The sequence below is a fragment of the Pundamilia nyererei genome, unplaced genomic scaffold (assembly GCF_000239375.1).
Source record: "Pundamilia nyererei isolate P.nyererei 1_Seehausen unplaced genomic scaffold, PunNye1.0 scaffold00018, whole genome shotgun sequence".
NCBI classification, from domain to species: Eukaryota; Metazoa; Chordata; class Actinopteri; order Cichliformes; family Cichlidae; genus Pundamilia; species Pundamilia nyererei.
Genome location: NW_005187419.1, coordinates 4,663,105 through 4,687,189, shown reverse-complemented (window position 1 = coordinate 4,687,189; position 24,085 = coordinate 4,663,105). Strand labels below are relative to the sequence as shown.

General features: G+C 39.9%; 2 protein-coding genes and 2 long non-coding RNA genes across 5 annotated transcripts in view; 1 reads left to right on the top strand and 3 right to left on the bottom strand.

The window, feature by feature from the left end:
• The window catches only part of LOC102203506 (perforin-1-like), a 12,745-nt gene extending 4,029 nt beyond the window's left edge, over nt 1-8,716 (top strand). The window contains exons 1-6 of one of the 2 annotated variants that reach the window (XM_005726253.1): nt 2,140-2,262; nt 5,808-6,359; nt 6,447-6,585; nt 6,684-6,895; nt 7,232-8,129; nt 8,221-8,716. In XM_005726253.1, coding sequence (XP_005726310.1) covers nt 5,827-6,359; nt 6,447-6,585; nt 6,684-6,895; nt 7,232-8,111 — 1,764 coding nt within the window. In that variant the 5' untranslated portion in view covers nt 2,140-2,262; nt 5,808-5,826 and the 3' untranslated portion in view covers nt 8,112-8,129; nt 8,221-8,716. Of the gene's footprint in view, nt 1-2,139; nt 2,263-5,807; nt 6,360-6,446; nt 6,586-6,683; nt 6,896-7,231; nt 8,130-8,220 lie in introns of those variants that run through there. The other variant, XM_005726254.1, reaches the window with a different exon arrangement.
• Nucleotides 8,717-8,931: 215 nt separating this feature from the next.
• LOC102193151 (glycine-rich cell wall structural protein 1.0) lies at nt 8,932-17,497 on the bottom strand. Its single transcript, XM_005726306.1, has 13 exons — nt 17,449-17,497; nt 17,356-17,403; nt 17,182-17,238; nt 14,946-14,999; nt 14,615-14,644; nt 14,083-14,127; nt 13,799-13,840; nt 13,538-13,597; nt 12,334-12,405; nt 12,064-12,096; nt 11,883-11,921; nt 11,334-11,390; nt 8,932-9,295 (listed from the first exon to the last, which is right to left on the bottom strand). Exons 1-13 carry the CDS (start codon nt 17,495-17,497, stop codon nt 9,291-9,293), a joined length of 591 nt encoding a protein of 196 aa, XP_005726363.1. The 3' UTR covers nt 8,932-9,290.
• A 16-nt stretch (nt 17,498-17,513) lies between these two features.
• LOC102203032 (uncharacterized) lies at nt 17,514-22,066 on the bottom strand. Its single transcript, XR_311538.1, has 3 exons — nt 22,044-22,066; nt 21,766-21,810; nt 17,514-17,573 (listed from the first exon to the last, which is right to left on the bottom strand). It is a non-coding gene; the product is annotated as an uncharacterized LOC102203032 (long non-coding RNA).
• Nucleotides 22,067-22,856: 790 nt separating this feature from the next.
• Nucleotides 22,857-23,311, bottom strand: LOC102202839 (uncharacterized). Its single transcript, XR_311537.1, has 3 exons — nt 23,250-23,311; nt 23,127-23,159; nt 22,857-22,921 (listed from the first exon to the last, which is right to left on the bottom strand). It is a non-coding gene; the product is annotated as an uncharacterized LOC102202839 (long non-coding RNA).
• Between the last annotated feature and the right edge of the window lie 774 nt (nt 23,312-24,085).

Genomic DNA, 24,085 nt, shown 5'->3' with positions numbered 1-24,085 from the left:
CAAGGGATGGCTGAGCACATTACCACAAAACCCAGATATCGTGTCATATTCCCTGGACTCTCTGCATGAGTTACTACCTAGCACGAACAAAGTCAGAAAAAACCTGCGCTCTGCCATTAGCCATTACATCCTGGAGAAAGGCCTGTGGAGAAACTGCACTGATCGCTGTAAGGCTGGAATTAGAACCAACTCACAGGATCCCTGCATCTGCCAGTGCCACAATGACCCTGCCGTGAACCAAGATTGCTGCCCAGCTCGTAAGGGAATGGCACGGGTCATCATAACAATACAGCGGGCCTCTGGTCTGTGGGGGGACTACTTCACAGCTACAGATGGATACGTGAAGGTGATTTTCAACAAAAAGGAAGTCCGGCGTTCTCCTGTCATTTATAACAACAACAACCCACACTGGGGCATGGTCGTCGACCTGGGCTCAGAGGATATTTCATCAGCTAAACTGAGATTTGAAGTTTGGGATGAGGACAACAAGTGGGATGATGACCTATTAGGAGCATGTGAGCCACTTCTGACTGCTGGAGTTAAAGCGGATCTCTGTAATCTGAACCACGGCCAACTGTTCTACAAAGTGGATGTGCAGTGCGCTCCAAGTCTGAGCGGAAAGTCGTGCACGGACTATAAACCTTCACCTATGAATTCAAGTCTGAAGAAGTTCTATGTGTCCCGTCATGCTCGTCCTATTCCAGAGGCCATCCTGTCAGAGATGGGTGTGTTTGTGGACCAATCAAGTTCATGGAAAAATCAGAGCATTACTACCAAGAGTCCCAAGTATGATATAATAATAGTGTGATGTGATGAAGATGGTAAATGGTAATGGTAAATGGACTGATTCTTATATAGCGCTTTTCTACTCTCCCGGAGTACTCAAAGTACTCAAAGACTATAAGGTATCAGCAAATTTCTATTATGTTAGTTTAAACCACATATCACAATATTGATGATAACAATAATTAAAAAACTATAGATTCTTGGCCCTGGATGAGACTCTATTGAAGCTTTGGAAAGAAAGAAAAATTAATCGTGAACAATGTATCCCATATTAAATATCTATTGATAATCCATCCATTCATCCATGGCTGCTGGAGCCTATCCCAGCTGGTTTAGAGTAAGATGCATGTTACACCCTGGACAGGTCGCCGGTCTTTCACAGAGCCATTTGCATTCACATTCATGCCTATGTGCAATTTAGAATCACCAATTAGCACAACCCCACCAACTGATATATGAAACTATCAACTGATGATAAAAGAAAACAAATACATCTGTGAAGAAAGAACTGGCTGAACAAAAGATCAGAAAACATCTTTTTTATCTTTAGTTTTCAGTGAATATGTCTGTGACAACATCTTTAGCAGTTCAAAGTAAAGGTTATACTTCTGCCCACTGGTAATAAAGCATGAGCTATCTCATTATGATCACTGCAGCTGATCATATTAAAGCTGAAATCCAAGCTTAATTAAAAATCATATATATGCATTATTTTAGCAAGTGTTCATTTTTATTTCTTATGTAGAGGCACTTATAACACGCGCTAGCCTGTTTTATTCATTTTAGTTGCTTTGTCGGCCATTTTTATAGCGTTACTCCTATTCCTTGAGGTAGTGAGAGAATGAAAAGGATTCACAGTTAGATATTTTTCATGCAGTGCTGTTGAATTTCATAGATTTCCTTTGTTTAATAGTTGTTCTTTTTTATATTTGTGTGACTTAGATTTACTTTTTTTTAATTACTGCAAAATAAAATGTCTTTTCAAAATACTCTTATGCCGTATGAGGCCTCATTTGCTCTTTCTACAGATTATGTGTGTTTCTTTGTCAGTATTTGCTGCTTAAACTGTTTCCTGTAATAAGCTTTTGTGAGACCACGCCACTTGTACAAAGTAAAGAAACCTTGGTTCTCAGGAACCCACCACTCCCTCCCACCACTTCAGAGAAATGATAGGTTTGTGGTCTCTGGTTCCTCACTGACTGGAAAGCCAGTCGAGCTTTTATGTTGTCACTACTTGTGCATGTGTGTCTGTAGACCATCGTCTCCTCCCCCTTGTGCTCGGTAAGCTGAAGACCGATAGAGCTATTAAAGCACTGTTTGTTTCCTTTCTGTTCTTTTAGAGACCACTGTCACTTCATACCACACCCCCTCACCCCACCCCCATGCCCTGCTTTTGTGACTCTTATACATTAAGCACTGGTATTCCTGCTAACTGCTGTCAGTTTCACAGTTGCACTGTGAACCATCAAGCTGAAGGTGAGTCTTTGCTCATGTGCTTACATCGATATGATCTTTTTCTTCACTGAATGTATGCAGCAATATGTGTATTTGTGTGTGTGCTGGTGGGGGGGTCATATCATTCTGCGTTCTGCAGCAGAAGCAATCGTGTGGTAGAGTTTAGTCATATTGCATCTTTGAAAGCAATGCATTTAAATGTTCAGTGAGTTTGCTATGTGTAACTCAAGTCCATTGCAACACGGAGCTCGTTTAAGCGCAAAAAATGCTAAACCACAGTCGTCATAGAAGGTTTGGAGACTCAAAAGCTCTTTAATGAGGAAAAAATACAATAATTCTGGTTTTTAACAAATCCAGTGCAGTAAAAAAAAGAAGAGATCAAAGGGTAAGGAGGATGCCACAAGGTGGAAGAGCCACAACAGATAACGTCTGATCACATCTGCAGTCTGACTGTGCAAAAGTCTTGGCCGACCCCTCTTTATAGTTTGCTGTGAAAATAATAAGTAGATGAAACTGAAGTACATGCAGACATACATGGAAATGCAGTACTTAAGACAAAAACAGATGTTGCAATAAAAAAATATTCCTTAGGAGCTGGTGGGGTACAAGGACTGATTGAAAACCACTGTGAAAGCAACAAGTGTCCAAAGAAAACCTTTGAAAGACCTTCAGAAAGCCTGAAGAACTGTATATTTAGCTCCTTGTAAGTAAGTAAGTAACATTTTATTTGTATAGCACCTTTCAAGATAAAAATCACAAAGTGCTTCACAGAAAAGCTGAAACATAAAAGTAAAAATCAACCAAAAGCAAGTTTAAAAAGCTGAGTTTTAAGCTGTTTTTTAAATGAAACCACTGAGTCCACAGATCTCAGGCTCAAAGGAAGGGAGTTCCAGAGTCTGGGGGCCTCAGTTACAAACGCTCTATCGCCTTTCGTTTTCAGCCTCGTATGTTGGACAACCAGCAACCCCTGATCACTTGACCTCAGGGACCTGCTGGGGATGTACGGATGTAAAAGATCTCTGATATAGGTTGGTGCAGGTCCATGCAGAGCCCTGAATGTCAAAGTCAATTTTACGGGGAGCCAATGCAACTGGATCAGCAGAGGTGTAACGTGAGAGTATTTAGAAGACTTGGTCAGAAGCTTTGCGGCAGCGTTCTGAACAACCTGCAGATGATCCACAGAGGCTTTACATGAACACGTGGACAAAGAATTACAATAATCCAAACGAGATGAGACAAATGCATGGATGACCATTTCTAGTTCTGAGCGTGATACAATGGGACTCAGCTTAGCAATATTTTTAAATGATAAAAACAGGAGCGAACAAACAAATTAGCACGAGTGTCCAAAGTCAGAGCTGAGTCACCAAGGTTCAAGCTTAGGTTTTTTTGAACCAATAACCAGGGACCTCACCAGAAACCAATGAGGTATTGATAATTGTAAGCACAGAGGGACCGACAGACTGAAAGACATTTTTAAACAAAGATCCAGCTAAAATATCAAGAGAGCAGGAGGACGCTTTCATCGAATTAACTAATTTGAGCAGCTGAGATAAGGACGCAGGTAAGAATCTTTCTAAAATAACAGGCCTAGGTGGAGTTGGGGCAGACAAGACAGACATTATGAACTTTTTCAACAAAGAAAGAAAGAAAATTTTCACAATCTTCATTCGAGGTAATTCGAAGTAATTGAAACAGCAGGTGGAGCAGGAGCAACAATATCACTAATGGTGTCAAAAAGTACCTTGGGGTTACCTCTGCTCGTTGATACTAGGTCTGAGAAATAGGCAGCCCGCGCATCACGAACTGAAGTGTTAAATGCAACTAAAAGGTCCTTTAAGTGAAAGAGTGTGGAGTGTTTTCCTCCATAGTCGCTCAACTTTGCGGCAGGAACGCTTTAAACAGCAAATGTTGTCATTTATCCAGGGGGACGACTTAGAAACAGGAGCTAATCTGGTTTCACAGGACAAACGTTGTCTAAAGTAGAGAGACAAGAGTTCTTAAAAAGATTTGTTAGTAAATCCACATCGTTATAAGGAGGTAAAACTAACTTGAAAGCATCAGAAATTTAGCAGCAGTAGAGGAATTTGTGATGCGAGAGCTAACCACATGACGAACAGGAGAGAGGGACAGAAAATATATAGAACGCTTTAGACTTTTACACAGTTCTCTATATTTTTGCAGGAGAATTTGCCCAGAACATCAAAAAAGTTTTGGGATAGAACATACTTGTGCCGATCAATGTTGTTCCACGTGTATCAAAAAAAACCACGATAATAATAAAATCAAGATCGGCTCTTAGCAAACCTCAAGCAACACAACAATTAGTTTTTAAAAGTGCTATTTCAAAATAATCTTAGGCTGACTCCCAGTCAATTGTGAAGAAACATTTTAAAATGCTGGAAATGTTGGTTGGACTACTCACAAAACCCGAGAGGCCGACTAATATGAAAAGGGTTCTTTCATTCTCAGTTAGCTAAAGGAAACTTTCGGTGCTCTGAAATTTAACATCTTTGGAGCCAAAGTCAGATCTATATCCTTAGTTTTCTCTTAAAAGATCAAAAGTTTTATATTACCCCCCAAAATAACAACCCCCAAAAAACATCATAGGTGACCTTGTTACAAACGTACCAGCCTTATTTATATATTTAGTACTTTCTAAAACTAAATGCAAGTCGAAGTGTACTGAAATAAAACAATTGGTCCTTACTTAAATAGAGCTTTGAGGTACACCACAAAAAAGAAGTCTCAAAGCAAGATGTAATATAATCAGTCAGAAGTGAAACTGATCCACTTTGATGATAAGATTTTAAACCACAGGGCTCTGCCAGACTACTAAAGCACCAGTAACATCCAGCAACATTAAAATAACGCTATCTTGTCTGAAGCCACCAAATATGCTTTATGTAGGAGAAAAACCTGACTGGAACTTTTCAACAACAAATGCTGTTGTACTTTAAAAAGGCCTTAGAGAAGTGACCGAATGCACAATTACACATCTGAAGAGGGCTCACGCATTATTATAGATGATAGATGTTTATCTTGACTGAAATATTGGGGATTTAACAGTGTACAAACAGGAGTCTCTGATTCAGGATTTTTAGAGAGACTGAAAGCTCTGGATTGATTTGGAGAGTTTCAGTCAAGGTTTCCCCAACTGCTGCTGTGACTCAGTGAGCGTAAAGAATAAATACTGCCTAGAGAGTGAGGAGGTTTGCAGTCTCAGAGTTCTTCTGGTTTAAAAATGGAAAAACTCGATATCTTGTCAGTGTAGCTGTTCTTTTCTCTGCACTTGCATTTTAAGTTTAGTTAATTTTTCAAAAACGGAAGATGTAAGACAAATTTTTCATGCTCTGTCTTGAAAAAATATTTCTTGAATTTATCATTAATTTGCATGTGCTGTTTTATTGCAGTTACATTGTTAGTGTTCATTTTCTTTAAGCGAAGATTTGATATCGTGTCAGGTCTCGTTTAGAATTTAAAAACTGGAAGGAACTCTTTGTGTACTAATAAACATACTTGTTTCTATTTAACTGAAAACCTTCATTTGTTTGTTTGTTTTTTAGCGTTCACATCAGCAGCAACATGTTTCAGGTGAACATCTGGATCTGTGCTGGCCTCCTGCTGTCCCTCCCTCACTGCACGTTTCAGTCGTGCACAGAAGGGACACCGAAACAGTGCGCCGATGCAGAATTTGCTCCGGGCATCAATTTGGCCGGAGAAGGCTTCGACATCACCAAAATGGAACGTAAAGGGGCCTTCGTGCTCAACATGAATGTGTGGAAACGCAAAGATAAAACATGCATGCTGTGTACCAACCCTTATCTTGAGAACATAAAGCAAAAGCTACCCCTGACAGTGGTGGACTGGAGGGCAAAGCAGTCCTGCAGCGCCAAAGTTTCCACTAAACTTCACAAATCCAGCGAGTCTCTTGTCAGTTCCAGCGTCTCCTCTGTTGAAAACAACTGGAAGACCGATCTAGAAGTTGAAATAAATGACAAAAGTGGCTCTGTTATGCTGGCTGGTACCAATTCTAAACTGGCAGAGTACTCCATGGAGAAAACAAAGAGTGACAAATTCAGCTTCACTAGCCAGAGTGTGTCGTGTGAGTACTACAGGTAAGGAACTCCACCCTTTATGAAATAAATGCGATAGTGTCACACGCTTGTTTTATACTCTTTCTGTCTTTTCTCTCTGTGAACAAGCTACCGAGTGTCAAATACTCCAAAGCTGCACACAGAATTTCGGAAAGCAGTGAAAGATCTTCCCAAATATTACGCCCCAGAATTCAAACAACGATTTTTCAAACTGATTGACAACTTCGGTACCCATTACATCACAAAGGTAAAGGAAAATATGTAAACACAGTATCTAATCAATAAAAGTTGGCATTGTAAAAGGAAGTAAACTTTTCTTTATATGTCTTTCATGTATCATCCCAGGTAAAGCTCGGAGGAAGTATTGACTCTGTGACCAGCATCAAGCAGTGTCAGGCCAGCCTGCAGGGACTCAGCTTGGAGGAGGTGGAGCTGTGTCTGGAAGCTGAGGCGTCTGCGAGCATTAAAGCTACAATAAAAGCCGAAACAAAACACTGCCAGAAAGCTTCAGAGAAGTTGGAAAATAAGAACTCTTTCTCCGACCTCTTCAATGACAGGTAGAGAACATTTTATTACACACTGATCAGCAACAACATCAAAACGTCCTGTCCAATATTCCCCCCATCGATGACTGATTGGATTGAAATAAGTAATGAGAAAGGCGGGAGCTCGAGTGAACACCTCCAGTGCTTTGTTTAGTCGTTCCTGAGGTTATGTGATGTTGCATTGTCCAGCTTGGCCAGGCTACTTTCAGTCACATGCATGTCTATTTTAAACTACATGATTTCACTTTACCTGAAATGTTTTATCTGTTTTCACCCTTTAATAACTCACGCTAACATTTTCAGCTAATATTTCGGCACATCTGTTTGAAATAGTCCCCTCTTTTGCAGGTTTACAGATATAAAAGGTGGGCATACCACAGACACAGACCTTCTCTTCTCTGCGGAAAAAAATCCAGCTGCCTACAAGGAATGGCTGGAAACCCTACCAAAAAATCCAGATATCATTTCATACTCCTTAAATTCCCTTCATGAGTTGCTTCCTGCCACAGCCAAAGCCCGGAAAAACCTGCGCTCTGCCATTAGCCATTACATCCTGGAGAAAGGCCTGTGGAGAAACTGCAGCGCTCGCTGTCAGGCTGGGATTAAGAGTGACTCGAGGGATTCCTGCGTCTGCCAGTGCCACAATGACCCCGCCGTGAACCAAGACTGCTGCCCAGCTCGTAAAGGTATGGCACGGGTCATCATAACAGTACAGCGGGCCACTGATCTGTGGGGGGACCATACCACTGCTACAGATGGCTATGTGAAGGTGCACTTTGCTGGAACAGTGGCTCAGCGTACTCCTGTCATTTATAACAACAACAACCCACACTGGGCCACGGTCATCGACCTGGGCACGCAGGATGTCTCATCAATTACCAAATTCAGATTTGAAGTCTGGGACGAGGACAGCAAGTGGGACGATGACCTGTTGGGAGAATGTGAGCCACTTTTGACTTCTGGAGTTACAACCGATCTCTGTCCTCTGCAGCACGGCCAGCTGTTCTACAAAGTGGAAGTGCAATGTGCTCCGAGTCTGACTGGAAAGTCATGCACGGAATATAAACCCACTCCTATTAATCCAAGTCTGAAAAAGCTGTATGTGTCACGCAACGCTCATCCTATTCCACCGGCCATCCTGTCAAAAATGGGTGTGTTTGTGGATAAATCAAGCTCTTGGAAAAACCAGAGTTTTGCTCGCAAGAGCTTCACGTATGGCATAAAATAACACGCACTTACGAATTTGGTAAGACTTAAAAGGGAAGATTATTTCTACCTGGGCCAAAGGGGTGATGTGTTGATTTGTTTGGTTATTTATCTGTTTGTCTGTTTTTCAGGACTGAAAACAGATCTCAGGATTCACTTGAAAACCTAACCAGAAGAGACTCGGCTTCAACGTGAAGGATTCGTTCTTTGCTTTCATCTTGCAATTTCTAGACTATACCTTATCCGTCACTAATATTTCTCCATATATCATTTGTGCAATGTTTTAATGTTCTAGATGTCAGAAAACTGGATTAATATATTCAAATACATTTAATAAATATTTTGTGTTTGTTTATGGATGTATGCATTTGTATTCCCTAAAGCCAGTTAGATATGAAGACATTATGTAGCCATGTCTGTTGTAGATCATATAAAAGTTTCTGCTAATCCAGCTCAACCTTAATTTATAATGTTATTATCCCTCATTAATAATGATTTTACCTACATCATTAGCAAAATGAATTTTCCTGCATTCATTTTGCAGCAGTTTATGTGTCAGTTCAAGTATTTGCACAATGTTCCAATATACCATATGTGTTTTATTCTCACTATAAATGGAGCTTTATTATGCACAATAAATATATAATATCTGAACACTTTGTTCTTGTCGATATTTCACCCTGCTTTTGGTGGTAGTGTTTACTTTTTCTTTGGCAATGTCACCTAACTCGAAAAGGGAAGTGGTAAAACTTCCTGTGTGCGGATGAGGTTTCATTGTATCTATTAAAGAGCACACTATCGCACACAAAATGTTTTGACTCAGAAGCTTCTATTTAGCGTCACTGGGTGATATAATTTATTGGATTAAAACAGAACAAATCATTATTCCAAAACAAAGGGACATATTTCTTGCATTTCACATCCATTTATGTTTATCAATCACCACCAAGCCTTTTTAGCACTGCCAGGAACAAACTCGTGGGTGCTGCAGGTTTGAGAGGAGGGAGACAAGCAGACAGACATCTGGTTTACAGATGTCCGTTCACAGAGAAGGACAAGGTGGATGAGAAGAATGAAACAAAAGACATACAGACATGACAACATAACAAAGTAGAGTAAATCACACAGAAAAGCTCTGCAACCTCATTGGACTGAACACTTTATGGTAATGATCCACTTGAAGAGGTCAACGTCGTGGGAATTAGCCTGGTTAGACACAGACACAGAGGAAAAGGGGAGAGCACAAAGATCATTAATACGGAAGAGAATCATTAATCACACAAAAATGTGTGAAAAATGTCCAAAACAAGCCCATCCTATGTCTAATTTTCACATTCAAACCCATATAAACCTACATATTCAATAACGATAATTAATAATGACTCAATCACAAACATAAACATATGTGTACAGATTTATTTATTCATGCTTTTATACCATTTTATACTTTCTTTATTAAAACTTCTTTTCTTGTACATAGAATACAAGTTTACGAATAGTTATACAGTTTTCTTTGCACTGAATGGAGCAGCATTTGCTTTTGTCTTAATGACAATTAAATATTCTGATTCTGATACTAATAAAGGGAATTATTGTGCCCATTTCCTGTAAGGTTATTATTGGACTCTATTAGAGTAGCTTTGCATAATTCACAGTTCGAAATAATCCTTATGTATCTTATGCTTTACCTTGGTGCTCATCCACTGTCTAACAGCTAAAGTTTTCACCCATCACCTTTGTACAGTTACAAACTAAGCAGGTTCAGATTTTGTTGCGCAGCTGTTCTTTTTCACATGCAACACCCAGAAATAAACATTATACACTCTCGAATACGGCTTATGGTTTAGCTTTCTGGGTAAACGTGCAAGAGGTGACACACGTGATGGTGGCAGCGAGGCTTGGGTAATAGGACAATAGGACAGCATACTGTAGCTCAGGAGGACCAAAGTATTCTTGGGTAAGATACTGAACCCCAAGTTCAGATGTGTTTATTGGAGAGTGAATGTGTGTGAGTGCTAGATAGAAGGCATTCACAAGACGTAGAAGAAAAGTGGTGATTCGCCTCTGTCTCAGTATAGTTCAGAGCAGCAGTGTATGTTTGAAAACAGCAGAAGAAGCAGTTTTAGTCACCTCCACCTTAAAGGCCACCGTCCACTTAAGCCAATTTATATATTATTGGCTGCCAGTGGCAGAAAGAAAATCTAGATAGCAAGCAGATGGGCTCGTTTTCCTGTCTGGTTTGTCAGTTAGCCACAGGTATGGCATTAGAAAGACTGGTCTGTCAATCTATTATTGTTCAGCGAGCAGACCTTTTGTGAAGAGGTACCTAAACCAGCCTTTCTATCTGAGTGTAACCATTTTTTTTCACACCCTAAGACTAAGTGAGTATTTGGTAGCTTAATTTCAGGGTGTGAAATAAACTAAATGAACTAAATATATATCTCTAAGAGAAAAAGTCTGACAAAGGGACACTAACTATAGTCAAACGTGTGACAACTCAAGCGACCTAATGCAGATTGAAGATCTCAACAAAGTTGTTGTTATCTCTCAGTTGCCAAAGGACATGATAGCATATGCCAGGACGAGAAGGCGCTCCTCTCGCTTTAAGCCAACTGTAGCTGACAACCCCGCATAAACAGCAGATTTGCGTCTGAGATGACAATACTGGGAATATCCACTCTCTGACATCACACAGATCAAAGAGTAGAAAACAATTCTCACAAACCAGTGGGAAACCTGAGGTTTTGACTCACGGGTCATACACTGACTTCACTATTTGACCATGTTTAATACAACCATCTGTCACTGTAACAGTAAATATATACAGAGCCCCGCAGGGGACATGGGAGAAAAAAAAATTAAGACGGACTTTTGCGAGATCTCGCAAAACTTTTGCGAGATCTCGCAAAACAAACTCGGGATCTCGCAAAACTTTTGCGAGATCTCGCAAAAGTTTTGTGAGATCCCGAGTTTGTTTTGCGAGATCTCGCAAAACTTTTGTGAGATCCCGAGTTTGTTTTGCGAGATCTCGCAAAACTTTTGTGAGATCCCGAGTTTGTTTCGCGAGATCTCGCAAAAGTTTTGTGAGATCCCGAGTTTGTTTTGCGAGATCTCGCAAAAGTCCATCTTAATTTTTTTCCTCCCATGTCCCCTGCGGGGCTCCGTAAATATATGACAGAAAACAAGAAAAAGTGTATTAACTCCACTTTATTAGTTAACCAGACCTTCGTGCACTATTTCTCACCTTTGTATCCGTTACCCAGGGCAGCATTCACTCGATCATATTTGCCAGTCTGCTCTCCTGTTAAGCAATCGGCACAGGTCAGTGTTACAAATTCACTAAAAACGAAACTGTTACATTGAGACAAAGAAATCTAACAGCTATGTGTTAAACCTGGCAAAAAAAGTAGCATTAGAGGACTTAGCTATCACACTATGCAGGTCACATACACTTCCTAAAGAGGGATATAATGCATAATACATGCAACTGCACTTTCAGTGTGCAAGCTACTTAAGTGAAAAGAATAACAGTGAATAAGTTTTTTTTTTAAACTGCATCACATTTGTGTTGCTATTCTTATTTTAAAAGAATCCAAGTAAAGGACACTAATATTTTGACTCTTGCAAAATCACGTGATTATTACATATGAAGGCATTTTTCAGCACAGTAACATCTGTTGTGTGCTGTCTGTTGTGCTGCGATATTGTGCAAAACGACGTGACTAATAAGGTAACCAGAAGCAGCAGTAGTGGTAGCTCATCACAAATGAGGAAGTGTCAGTGGTTTTCTTACCCAAAGCATCTTGAGCTGGCCCTAGCTGTGCACCGAACCCTAATAAAACACACACAACAGAAATTACACTTTTAAGGCTAGGACTTGGGACGTACGTATCTGCAAACATGCCAGGAGTACACTCTGAGAATTTAGGAGTACACTGGAAGTACTTTGAGAGAAAAAGTGCATTAAATTGAACCTGCTTGTTGAGCTCCATATCCTGCACCGGGGCCTGAAACAGCACAGAAAAAGGGCAACAATAAAGAGTCAATATCAGGCAGGATCACATAGAAACAGCCCTGCAGCTTATCTGCACTCACAATGCTTCTGATGAGTTTTATTTTTCACTATCTCTGAGGCTTTTGACCTCATTGGTACTGAACTAGAAAAAAAGAAAACCAAAACGACACAGTTTATCTGGCCGCATGGTAACTTTCCACTTTAGAGTTTCTCACACTTTTTTTCTCACCATATTTTGCAGATTTAGCACCTTCAGCTCCAAGACCAAGCTGCTGTGCAGCATACGGATAGCCGCCATCACCTGTGGGCAGTGAAAAAAATTGGTTAAATGTGACTATTTAGCAGTTCACTGAGCTTTAATACTGTGATAAACTGACAGGATGTGAGAAAAAGAGAAAATTGTAAGCCTTGTTGATGTATTCGTTTATATACTTTATACTAACAAGTATACCAAGGCTGGGGCTAGGCCAGTTTCATTTTGGTTGCGTGATCATTGTTTATGCAGCATTTCGAGGCCCCTCAAACAAAGATGATGTCCCAATAACCTGCATGACTGGATTTTTCACTTTATAAATTTATAGTGAAGTGAAAAGCGTCCTCATATAACAAGATGCAAAATGACTCGAAGACAAAAGGGGAAGCCTACGATCTTCATATATGAACAGACTTTCTATGATTATTGAGTTATTTCCTATTACTATACTCATACTTCCAGTTTACAGCAGTTACCCAGTCATTCATCTTAATTAAAACACTGCTGCAGCTGCTGCCCTAACAGTTGAGACCATTCAGATAAAGGCTTATTCGCTCTAGACTTTGATAAACTCTACATCTAAATCATCCCCTCATGCCCAGATCAAGAAATGTAAAGTACACTGTAAAAAAAAAAAAAGATAATTTAAATGAATTTATCAAATAAATTTTACAGAATTTTACTCTTATTCTTAAATACATAAAATATTTAACGCCAAAATGAGGACGATGCTAATGTTGAGACTTCAAAATGGGTTCAGAAAACAATGGGTGGCTACATCTATTTCCCTCTTTTATCTAAGTCTATGATTTTTTTTCTTTAGTCTGCAGGACTCAGAATAAGCCACATTCATCTACTTGTAATAAAGTCACTACGTCTGTGTTACATTACATTTTCCTGTTATTTTGTACCATTTGACAAGAAAAAACCTCTTTAGTGCAGGACAAAAATGTCTCTATATAGACAATATCCTGAAAGTGTTTAGTGTAGCGTGAAAGGACATACAATATCTTCCCATGATGTGATGTACTGATCTGAAAAAGTGTAACACTACCTGTTTATAGCATGGTGAAGCTTTTATGATGTGCAAAAGTTTGATATAATATACAATGTTGTGTGGCGCAGGTATTTTGCAATGATTATTGTTGCAGCTATGATATCAAGCTCATGTATCTACTACCTTCCAGTCCAGCAGGAAGCACTGGGGCATTACCATAAGGAGCCTGACCAGCTCCTCCTCCTGCAGGGGGAAGAAGAAAATCAAATGGTCAATCTGACTCATACATCGTCATCTCTCTCTCTTCACCCTTCGACCTCCATGATTAATCAGCAAGCTGTGCACTCTCCACCACTATAGTCTGAGTCACGTGTGGAAACCCACGCTGACAGTTGCCTGACTAATAGCATGACTGAAGGGCGAGGTGCTGTCACCGTTGCTCACCATATTTGCCACCAGTTGATTCCAGGCCTGCCCCAAGTGCTCCTGAAAGAGGACGAGAGGGCTTTTTGAGTCAAGACTTCACACGTCGCAGAAAGCACATGTAGGCATCACTCCTTGCTGGTAAATGCAAGGCTTATGTTCCATGCAGGGTGTTTACTGGTTTGAAATTAAATTCAAACAGATTTGGAGGAGAACAGATGCTTTATATTCTATAACCAAATGCTTTTGAGCCCTTCTGTTTACTTCTGTTGGTTTATGTGAGAGAGTTTCCTTAAATCTCCTACCATAGCCCCCCTGGACCTGTCCAGCATAGCCTCCAGGACTGAGGGCTGAAAAAAGACAAACATAAACACACAGGTCAAACATTCTTGTGTCATTAATCGATTCAACCGATTAACTAGTTGTTAGTTTTAAAAGCATCTACGGGAGCAGGAGGGCAGAAACCACCAGATTTAACTGGTCAGCTTCAATAAATCAGAGACAATAGCTACACCCAGTGGATAAAAAAAATCACACTGAGCATATTAGAGGAAGCCGTTTCTATTGACATCTACTTTGTCAAGCTATCCAGTATCATGGGTTAAGCCTCTAAAGGTTAGTGCCATCACTCCTCACGGGTTTTTTGAGCAGGTTATCGCTCCTCAGAACTGTTACCTTCACTCTTCCCTGCTTTTTTCTCAGCACCATCGGCTAACTCTGCAGGGTAAGCAAGGTCTGAAACATAGTACTAATTAGCACTAATTATGTTGTATATGTCGAGAGCTAGACTGACTTTCACAACACATTTTGCTCCAGTAATATTCAGGCTTCACTCACCAGCTCCATAGCCGTCACCATTCCCGTAACCTGTTGAGAGGAGAGATGTAGAAGCACTTAAAAGATTGCAGTTATACATGAAAGAGAGGGGAAAAAATTCAAGTCTGTGATCGTGCTAGACAAAGCTTTTGCAAAACTGCCTCAGCCTACAGTGAAACACAAAAGTAACGGCAACAAAGAGAAAGTCCATCTTGACTGAATATCAACAGCTTTGATGCGGGCTGTCTTTGACACCAAGCAGAGTGACGAACGATTCTCTGCCAGTGCAGGTTAAAGTTTTCCTCAGTGTAAATACTCTTTGATGTATACTTCTCTAACTTGCTGAACTTACCCAAGCCGTTCCCTGCCACAGCACCAAGATATCCTGTTGCTCCATCACCATAACCTGTAATAACACACATTCACTGTTTACTTAATGGGATGATGAGTATGATGTATAGATTTAAGTCTCTATATAGATTTACATGACTGAAGTTTACATGAATATAAGTCTTTTTTCTTGCATGTAAAAAAGAACAACTGTATATTAACAGGACAGTTTAAAGATGGCTGACACGTTGATTGTTTTACTTGTTTTTGTCTCTTACTTATTAATCATTCATCTGAAAGGAAACCTCTGGTGTGACCTTGAACGTAAGGTAGAGATTTTTTTCTTTACCTCCTCACATACAACTGACAAGCAAATGATTGGTTTACAAGGCAAAGTAGGAATTATGCTGTCTGGCTTTGAGGCCTTACCTCCATTCACTGCCTTAAAAACAAAATTCGAGTAGGCAAATTACTTCGTATTTTCTTATCAAGCATATCCTCAAGTCTTTTCTGACAAGCTTCTACATCTGCACAGGACCCCGGGGTCTGTGGGAGAGACCCATGAATAGGCCTCCATTTCTTTGCCATGAGTTTAACTGATAGCCTCTGTTTAAATTAAAGGTAGTAGCCAAACAGCTTAGCACACAGACTGAGAAACACCTGATTATTAAGGTAGTCTGGAAATTTACTGGCTAGTCTGGTGAGACAACGGCCTGTTTGGGGGCATGTCCGTGAGATCATTGTCAGTGGCTAGTTGTTTGCATGTCAGCAAATGCACGTTTTCTTTTGTTTTATACATGAACTATTTACCTGCATATAACCAAAGACTGTGCAACTGTGACTGGCCAACAGAATTTGGTGTGAAAACAGACTATAAACCAGACCAGAAAGCTTCCACCAGGAATTTTTTTTCCATGCATACAAGGATAGGGCCACACCGCTTGATCTTTGAATAAATGTCACCACATCTCTATTGACTCAGTAACTACAGTGGTCCAAACCTCCTCTGGAATGAAGAGCAACACAAAAACTGTGGATCTTCGTGTCCTGGGTGTCTATGGCTGAGCAGCTCCTGTAGGTGTAACGGGTAAGCTGGCCTAGTCAGAGATGTAACGCGTTACTGTAATCTGATTACTCTTTCAAGTAACGAGTAAAGTAAGGGATTACTATTGCAAAAACGGTAATTAGATTACCGTTACTTTCCCGTAGGAACGCTGTGTTACTGCGTTACTAAAACCGTGATTTTTTGCGAGAATGTCTCATGACAGTGACGTAAGCGAGTGCGCCGTTAGTGACAACAGCTGTGTGCAGATCAACAATGGATCACATATCGATTGTGGGAGAGAGTATGAGCGTGCAGCGTTTAAAGCGTGGAAGTACTGACCTTACTTTGAGTTTGATTCCATAAAAAGTGACAAAAACATTAGCGTCCATTGTGCGTGGGAAGAAAACTTCTTTTTACAGCGAAAAAAACCCCTAAACTTCCAAACAAGCACCGAGTATGCAATGAGGTAATGGGAAACTCACAGAGAAACTCGCGGATTCTTCAACTGACCGCAGCACACCTGCACCAGGGTAAACCTCCGCCTATTACAGGTGAAAATAGAGCAACAGGACCGCTGAGTCTTTGACTTTATTTATTTTCTGCTGTGTTTTACTTGCATCTATTTGAAAGAGTGAGTGTAAACACAAAAAGTATTTTATTTTATGTGCTGGAATGTGCAGAAAATAGGTTTCAATGTTAAACTAATTTATTCAAGTCAGAATGTTGCATATAATTAAATTTTTGCTTGATGCATAAAGTTAAAAGATTAAAACTGATAAAACAAGTTTAAAAAAAGAGACCTTTCCATTTGATTACATTTTGTATGATGGATTATGTCGAAAAAGTAGAATTGGGCTGAAAGATCTATCACTTTATTACCTATTCAGGTTGTAAATCGGGTTTTTAAAAAGTAACTAAGTAACTAAGTAATTAATTACTTTTGAAAATAAGTAATCAGTAAAGTAACGGGATTACTTTTGGGGGGGAAGTACTCAGTAATTAGTTACTGATTACTTTTTTCAAGTAACTTGACCAACACTGGGCCTAGTAATTTGGTTCAGATAGTGTAACTGTGACCCAAAGGTGCTTTCAAATTGCATCCAAATTATTATCTAGCAGGCCAAGAAAGCATCCTGTTAAAAGTTTTAAACTGTTCAGTGAAGCCTGGGGAAATGATGCCGACAGAGACCAAATAAATATGTTACAGCCTTACCAGTCGACTTTCCTGCAACACCTTGGGGATAACCACCCTGCCCAAGTGCAGCAGCAGCTAAAATGTAAAACAAATTTCAGATGAACAGGAAGAAACACAGAATATGAAATGCAAAACATAATTTCTTATCTCCAAGCAAAGAAAAGACAAAATAAGGAAAATTTACATGCATACCTCCAAGTTTTCCAGCTGCTCCACCCAGATATGCTCCCTGTCCCAACCCTGCTGGCAACACATCGGAAGACTTTACCAAAGTTGTAAACCTACCTCTCCATCTGCTAAAAACAGCAGCTAGTCTTCGTGAATTATGTCTCATTGCCCAGCATTACCTGCTCCATAACCCAAAGCGCCCAGGCTTGCTCCCATGTAGTTTCCCGCTCCACCAGCATAACCTGAGAAGAAGGTAAACAAGCTCAGCAAAATCACCCGAGATTTACTTTAGGCTAAACGCACTTCACTTTTCCTTTCCTTACATAATAAAGACAGTTATGGAACGCTTTTTCAACCTCATCAGGCCATAAATGTCTTCATCTTTGTCAGACTTGTATTGGGAGATCCTCTCCACTGGACTGAGTCCTAAAAACCACAACGACCACCTAAAATCACTCCCTAAGTCACAGATACCCAGATGAAAGACTGAGGTATTTGGGATTTTTTATGTTTTACTATTGCTCCCAGCAAAACAAGTTATACATTCCTGGGTTCCAATCTGGATAAATATGAGTTTAGATATGGTCTAATTTGATTAATAAAGACTCCAGCAATATTATTACACACAGACAGTAAACCACACACAAAACCCGGCTGTAAGAAGGAAGAATGTACATGTGACATATATTGTTTTAGAGTTAAATTTCATACATAACGAGAAAACATAAAAACAAATGAACAACTCAAAGCTCCTCCCAGCACTCGATGTAGTATGATCAGAAGCCTGTTACCAAGAACAATGCAAATCTCTTACTGGAATGCACATTAGCATAAAAAACAGGCTGAAGCCACACTGGTTTCAGTTTTGTGTCGTGTAGCAGCTTCTGGATTTGAACATGGAAACTAAAATCTAATCAATGATCACTGCTCTCACCAGTGATTAAATCTTGAATTTCTCTCAGTGCAATGCCCAGATTGACTATTTTCAGTATCACTGGCAACTGCAGCCCAAGAGATCTAAGCTACTAAGATAACAAACAGCTGTTTACTATGGCTCAAGCGGTGTGCACTGCATGTGTTTTGACTTTCCTACAAAATGCAAAGATATCCAAACAGACTTGAAGGTGCATCAGAGCTGAAAGCCAAAATCACAAACCTTCACCAAACCGAGGTTAGAAGTCATGATTCAAGGTTTTCCAAGGTGATTGCTCCACTGCCTTGCAGCTTATATTTATCATGTTAATATGTAATTATTGTGTGTTATATATAATGCAGTCTAATTTGTTTATTTATTTTTTGGTTAAAACTAAATATGAGCATCTGAAAATACTAAGCTACTGGTAGTACATCCAGTCGTGAATGCACAGATTGCTGAGTGTTGTCAGCGTGGCTTCACAAATGATGAAATCCCTGTGTTTTTAGCTGAATCACATGACGTGACTATCAGCAAACGTACTCGCAATTTGTTGGGATCCGTTTTTGAGTGCGCGTTCCTCTGCGCCATATGCTTCCGGGTAACAAGAAAGCGACCTCATTCACGTAGATTTTTGATTGGCAGAGCTAACTTGAAATTTTGAGAAAAGTAACTCGAAATTTCGAGTTATGGATACTAGTTTTTTGTTTTTATTTAGTGGCGGAAACGGGCTTCCATAGAAAACAGCTCAGTCGCTAGTTTTTCAGCATGAATTTTACATTTGGTCACATTAGAAGAGGGAAAACCTTTCAAAAGTGCCTCTTTTGTTTGACTAGTTCAACTTTTTTAAGCCAAAAAATTTGAACTTGGATTTTGGCAGAACTATACTGGCAATTAGAGTCACTAGTTTAAAAGACTGACTTGGTAAAGTGTTTTGTTTGACTAGTACAGCAAAAGTCTCAATGCCAACTAGCAGAGGAAACTAAAGTCTGTTTAGAAGCATAGACATCACACAAACAACAATCTGAAAGCCAGTCTCAGAAATATGAAATTGTTTCTCAAAAATCTCAAGAACGGACCACAGACAGACAGATATGAATCAAAAAAGACATTTAGATGGTGAAAAAGCTTTGCTCTTACTTGGAGTCTGGGCATTCCTCCCAGTCTGCCCTGGGATAGGGAGGGCTTTTGGCTTTTTGACATCATGTTCAGTTTGGGAATTCTGTTTAGCACTCTGATCATCTCCATTAAAGCCTGGAGCTTCCTGTCCATCTGCTCTATTAGAGGCACTGCCTACACTTAGGGTTCCACTAGTACCTGGGATCACTGCTCCATAGCGCCTTCCTCCTTTTGCTGGAAGGTTTGCAGTACTATATCTGCCATCTTGTACCGTAACAGTCCCACGGATTCTGATTCCATTTGCGTTTTCAGCTAAAAGTCCTTTGACGCGCTGCCTGTCTGCCACAGCAGAGAAATAATCTCTTATTCTCTGATCCAGTGGAGTCGCGTAAATACGTCTTCTTACATCCTCAGCTTCTGAAAAAGGTAGTCGAGAGGTTTTGTCTTTTTCTTTTTGTGACGTCGTGCTACCAAGATGCGGCTGAGCCACTGAACTTTGACCCTTTTGAATTCCTGAACCTAAGCGATTGTTTTCTAGTAAATTAATAGGAGATCCACAGTTTTCCACTCGCTGATTTTCACGTTTGGATGAATCATAGTCTCGGGCACTCTGAGATGAATAAGAACCCAGACTTTGGATGTTGTCTTTATCAACAGGCAGTTGTCTTCTCGGACTTCCAGCTCCCAAAATGACTTCATGATTTGGGGCCAGCTTTCTTTTGGGTATTGCAGGGTGGTTACTTTGTCCTTGAACAGTAGGTGTTGTGTGTCCAAGACTCGATGACTGGACTGTTGAATCAAAGCTTTTGACCTCCTGCTTTCCAAACGAGTCTAGACCTCTGATTTTTTCTCGTTTAAGATCTTGAACAGCTTGACCCTGACTGGCCATCTCAGGTCCAACCAAATGTTCTGCAGACACACCTGGCAGAGAGATATCAGCATGCATTCACAACTTCATCTCACCTCAGAGACAACAGTGTTTCTTTGAGGTCCAGCAGCACACTGTAGCAGCAAACTTCAAGCCTTTCTTTGAAGTTTGTAATATAAATCGGAGCATCCACAGAAAAATCAGAACCAAACCAAAGATAGAATCAGTGGGAACTCAGACAGACTTACACATTCATTTAGAGTAATGACACCAGCACATAAAACGTGACATGACAACACATTGTTTCCTTCACAAATTGTTGAAATGTCAAGAAACACACCAGCGTTCAAGCACAAGACAAAAGGATATCCTGACTCGAGCAACATCTGTGTATGACACACAACAACAGAGCTGAGTGGGCATGAAAGCAGAAGCCTGCAGTCCACAGCAAAAGCAACTGAAATTTTTCTGATTCTTAAAGTGAGGTTTTACTCATAATATGTGTTTAAACTACAAGCATATTTACATTTACTATGAGCCAGAACCAGAGTCGCCAAACAGTTTTAAAACATATCTCAAAGGCAAAAAACAAATAAAGTGTGAGTGTGAGTAATTTCTTATTTTGCCTTTAAACCATGTGTGTGCAGCATAAGGAATAATAAGTAGCCCACAGGTGGGGGCTGGAGTGGTGGAGGGGAAGGAAGCCAATGTGGAAGTGTCTTAAAATTGCATTCTTTCTAATACCTGGCAGGGATGCTTCTGGTTGCATAAAAGCTTAGGGTTACAAAAAAGTCTATGGGAAAATGGCCCTCACTCATTTGCTCCCTTGCTGACTAAAACATGTATTTTAATTAGTAAATTCTTGCTGTTCTAACAACCACAAATGAGGACAAGTCATTGGCTAACAACATGTCAGCCACAAGTCATCAGCCAATGAGCATGGGGTGATCTCAGTCAGAGCTTTCTCAGGACATCTGGTTTCGAAACACTAGGCTGAAAGAGCCAGGAAGTCATGCAACATGCAGTCGAGATGAAACACCAATAGACACGATGAACTGTGCGCACAAAATAAAACAGACCAGTCTTCAGATGATAGTAAAATAGATACAGATGATCTGTTTTCATGCACATAAAGACATGAAATCAACATCAATAGCAGTGAATCACAAGTCAGCAAAGATGAAGACAGACTGATTACACAGAAACACCACAGATTTTACACCTGCACGGGTGAAACCCATAAAGCAGATGTCACTGATAACAGCAGCATCGCAGGCCAGCGTATTACAGTTTAGGAGGGTTGTTTTTTTTTTTTGCAAAGACACAATCTCTGCAAAGTGCTTGTGTCACAGATGTGGGCGTATTATTATTGTACTGTATAATGTATTAAGACAGCTTCTGAGAAACAATCTCTGCTGATCAGCTTGATAAGGCTGATGTTTATGCATGCCTCTGCATCAAGTCTGGCAACAGGCCTAAAACAGTTCAAAGCTAAAAGAACAGGACATCACATGAAACATAGTTCATCACTTACCTGGTCGTGCTCCAAGATAGCCAATGCCCCCTAAAGATCCATATCCTGGCAAGGAAACAAAAACAGCTCATCTTTAAATAAATCAGCACTGGGGTTACGTCACTGACATCCTGGGTTTCTCTCAATACTACAAGGTCACATAATCCATTAGCTGAGATGCAGTCTGCCCCATATACCATGTCCACTGACAGGTTGACAGGGTCCAACTTATTGTGTTTATTAAACCAATTTCTTTACTCTCATTTGTGCATACAGCACAAGGAAACAAAAGTGTTTACCTGGAAGTGTTCCCAAGCCAGCACCATAAGCTGAAAGGTCACAAAAACACAGAGTTAATATTTCTTTACAAAGATCCCTGCAGCTGCTATCCAACCGTTTGTTAGATTCATCCTCATCCTTGCTGTGTAATATCTGTAAAAGGTGTGACATGAGTTGTAGCAGTTCAACCTTTCAGAAAACTGGTTGCATCTTAGCCTTCTTGGTTTTCTGCCAGGATTTGCATGCAATACAGGCTGCCAAGATTTCTGCTGCTAGGTGTGAGCGCAACTAAAAATAACCCCAATCTTGCACCAGACCACACTGGGAGGCTTAATATCTTAAGTACTGCGAAAATAATTGGTCGCATTGTTATTATGATAATTATGATGAATCATAAGGGTAAAAAAAATGTATAAGGTAATTTGCAAACCAGAACAGTGAGGGTAAAGTTTCAACAACCTTGACATATGTAACACATGTAAGCAGCACACATAGTTATTTATTTCGAGTAATAAATAATGACTAATAACAAAAACACAAAGTAAAGTAAATGGCTCTCTAAAGAGGAAGATATATAAATAGGGCCTATTAAGTCTTTCTTTATATATCAGTCTTACCACGTTTTCCTCCCTGGCCCAATCCCAGTCCCAGTCCGTTTGTGAGCCCAGCCCCCAGCCCCATTCCTGGGCCCAGACTGGCACCTAAAGCCACAGGGAAAATGTATCATACATTTTTAATAAACTATTATTTATTTCATGAACTAGACTGACCACATCCAAGAGAAAAGAATGAAAAAGTATGCTGTGAGGGTTTGAGTGTGTACCATAGGCTCCCTGGTTTCCATATCCACCTTGCATCAGACCAGCTCTTCCTCCTAATCCAAGAGATCTGTAGCCTCCTGAGGGCACAATGAAAATAATACATATACAGAATATAGTTAAAGTTATAGTTAAAGAATATAGTTTTTAAACCAGGTGCATCAACAGAATCTTTCTGTGCATAGTAAATCCCAAGTAATATCATGGTCAAAAACATTTTTAAAAACTGTGTGATGGATCCCTTTTAAACAGGAGAAATTGTTTTTGCATGTTTGATTTGCTCACCAACACCAAGCTGGGCTGCAGGATAACGTCCAACTGAAATATTTAACAAAGTAAAAGTTTAAATATCCCCTCTGTATGGTTAAAGAGACATAAGAGGCAGAAAATCAAGCAGATTAAACCCACTTCCAGTCTTCATTGCTTTGTTGCCATATCGGCTACCCAGTGCTCCAAGGGCACCAGTAACTGAGAGGAAACAGAAAAATTATTTTACACTTTGCTTTTTTTAAAATATTACTTTAGCTATTACAGTTTTGACCAAAATAATTGCCATTAAGATTTTTACCATAATTTAGCAGCCCTAGTCACTCATAGAGTTAATGCCCATCGAAGGAATAGACTACAATATGTGCATTTGTGCATCCAAAGACACAAATCAGCCAGAACATTGCTAATGTATGCTGTATGAAAGACTTACCTCCAGGTTTCACGCCGCCGATTCCCACACCTCAATAAAACAAAACAAAAAAAGACACAAAACCGTAAAACAGTTAAAGGCACATAAGAAAATTTCAGAGTTTAAGGAAACAGTGTATTTAACCTGTTATTTTTGGTCGAAATGGATAGTTTCCCCCTTTGTAACAGAGTTGTATAAATTTTTTATAACTCGACCAACACATAGGGGCGTGGCTTCCAGTAATGGGCCTCAGTGCCTCTAATTTGAGTCACTGAACTCCATCATGTTTACACTGTTGGTGCCTTTTGCAGCATTTTTAATGGATTTATCTGACAAATATTACAACCTGTGCTGTGGTACAGACTCTCCAAGAAAGTTTGACAATTTTTTGCCAGTTTTGACAATTTTTTTGTGCTAAATTATTATTTGTCTGTTGTTTAGGACTAATTAGCATAAAAATGTGTACATGCATTGCAGCAATACTGATGATTTAAGACATTTGGAGTTCAAAATCACAGAATGATGTCACAGTGGCTGTCCATCCTTTATATACAGTCTGTGTGTG

Bases quoted from the DNA above. Each gene is read 5' to 3' on its own strand.
- LOC102193151 (XM_005726306.1), bottom strand. From the start codon at position 17,497: ATGAGACATAATTCACGAAGACTAGCTGCTGTTTTTAGCAGATGGAGA. The intron at 13,841-14,082 runs GTAGGAGATTTA...GTCCTCTTTCAG, and splicing joins ACAGGTCCAGGGGGGCTATG to GAGCACTTGGGGCAGGCCTG. The intron at 12,097-12,333 runs GTGAGAAAAAAA...GTGCTGTTTCAG, and splicing joins TGCTAAATCTGCAAAATATG to GCCCCGGTGCAGGATATGGA.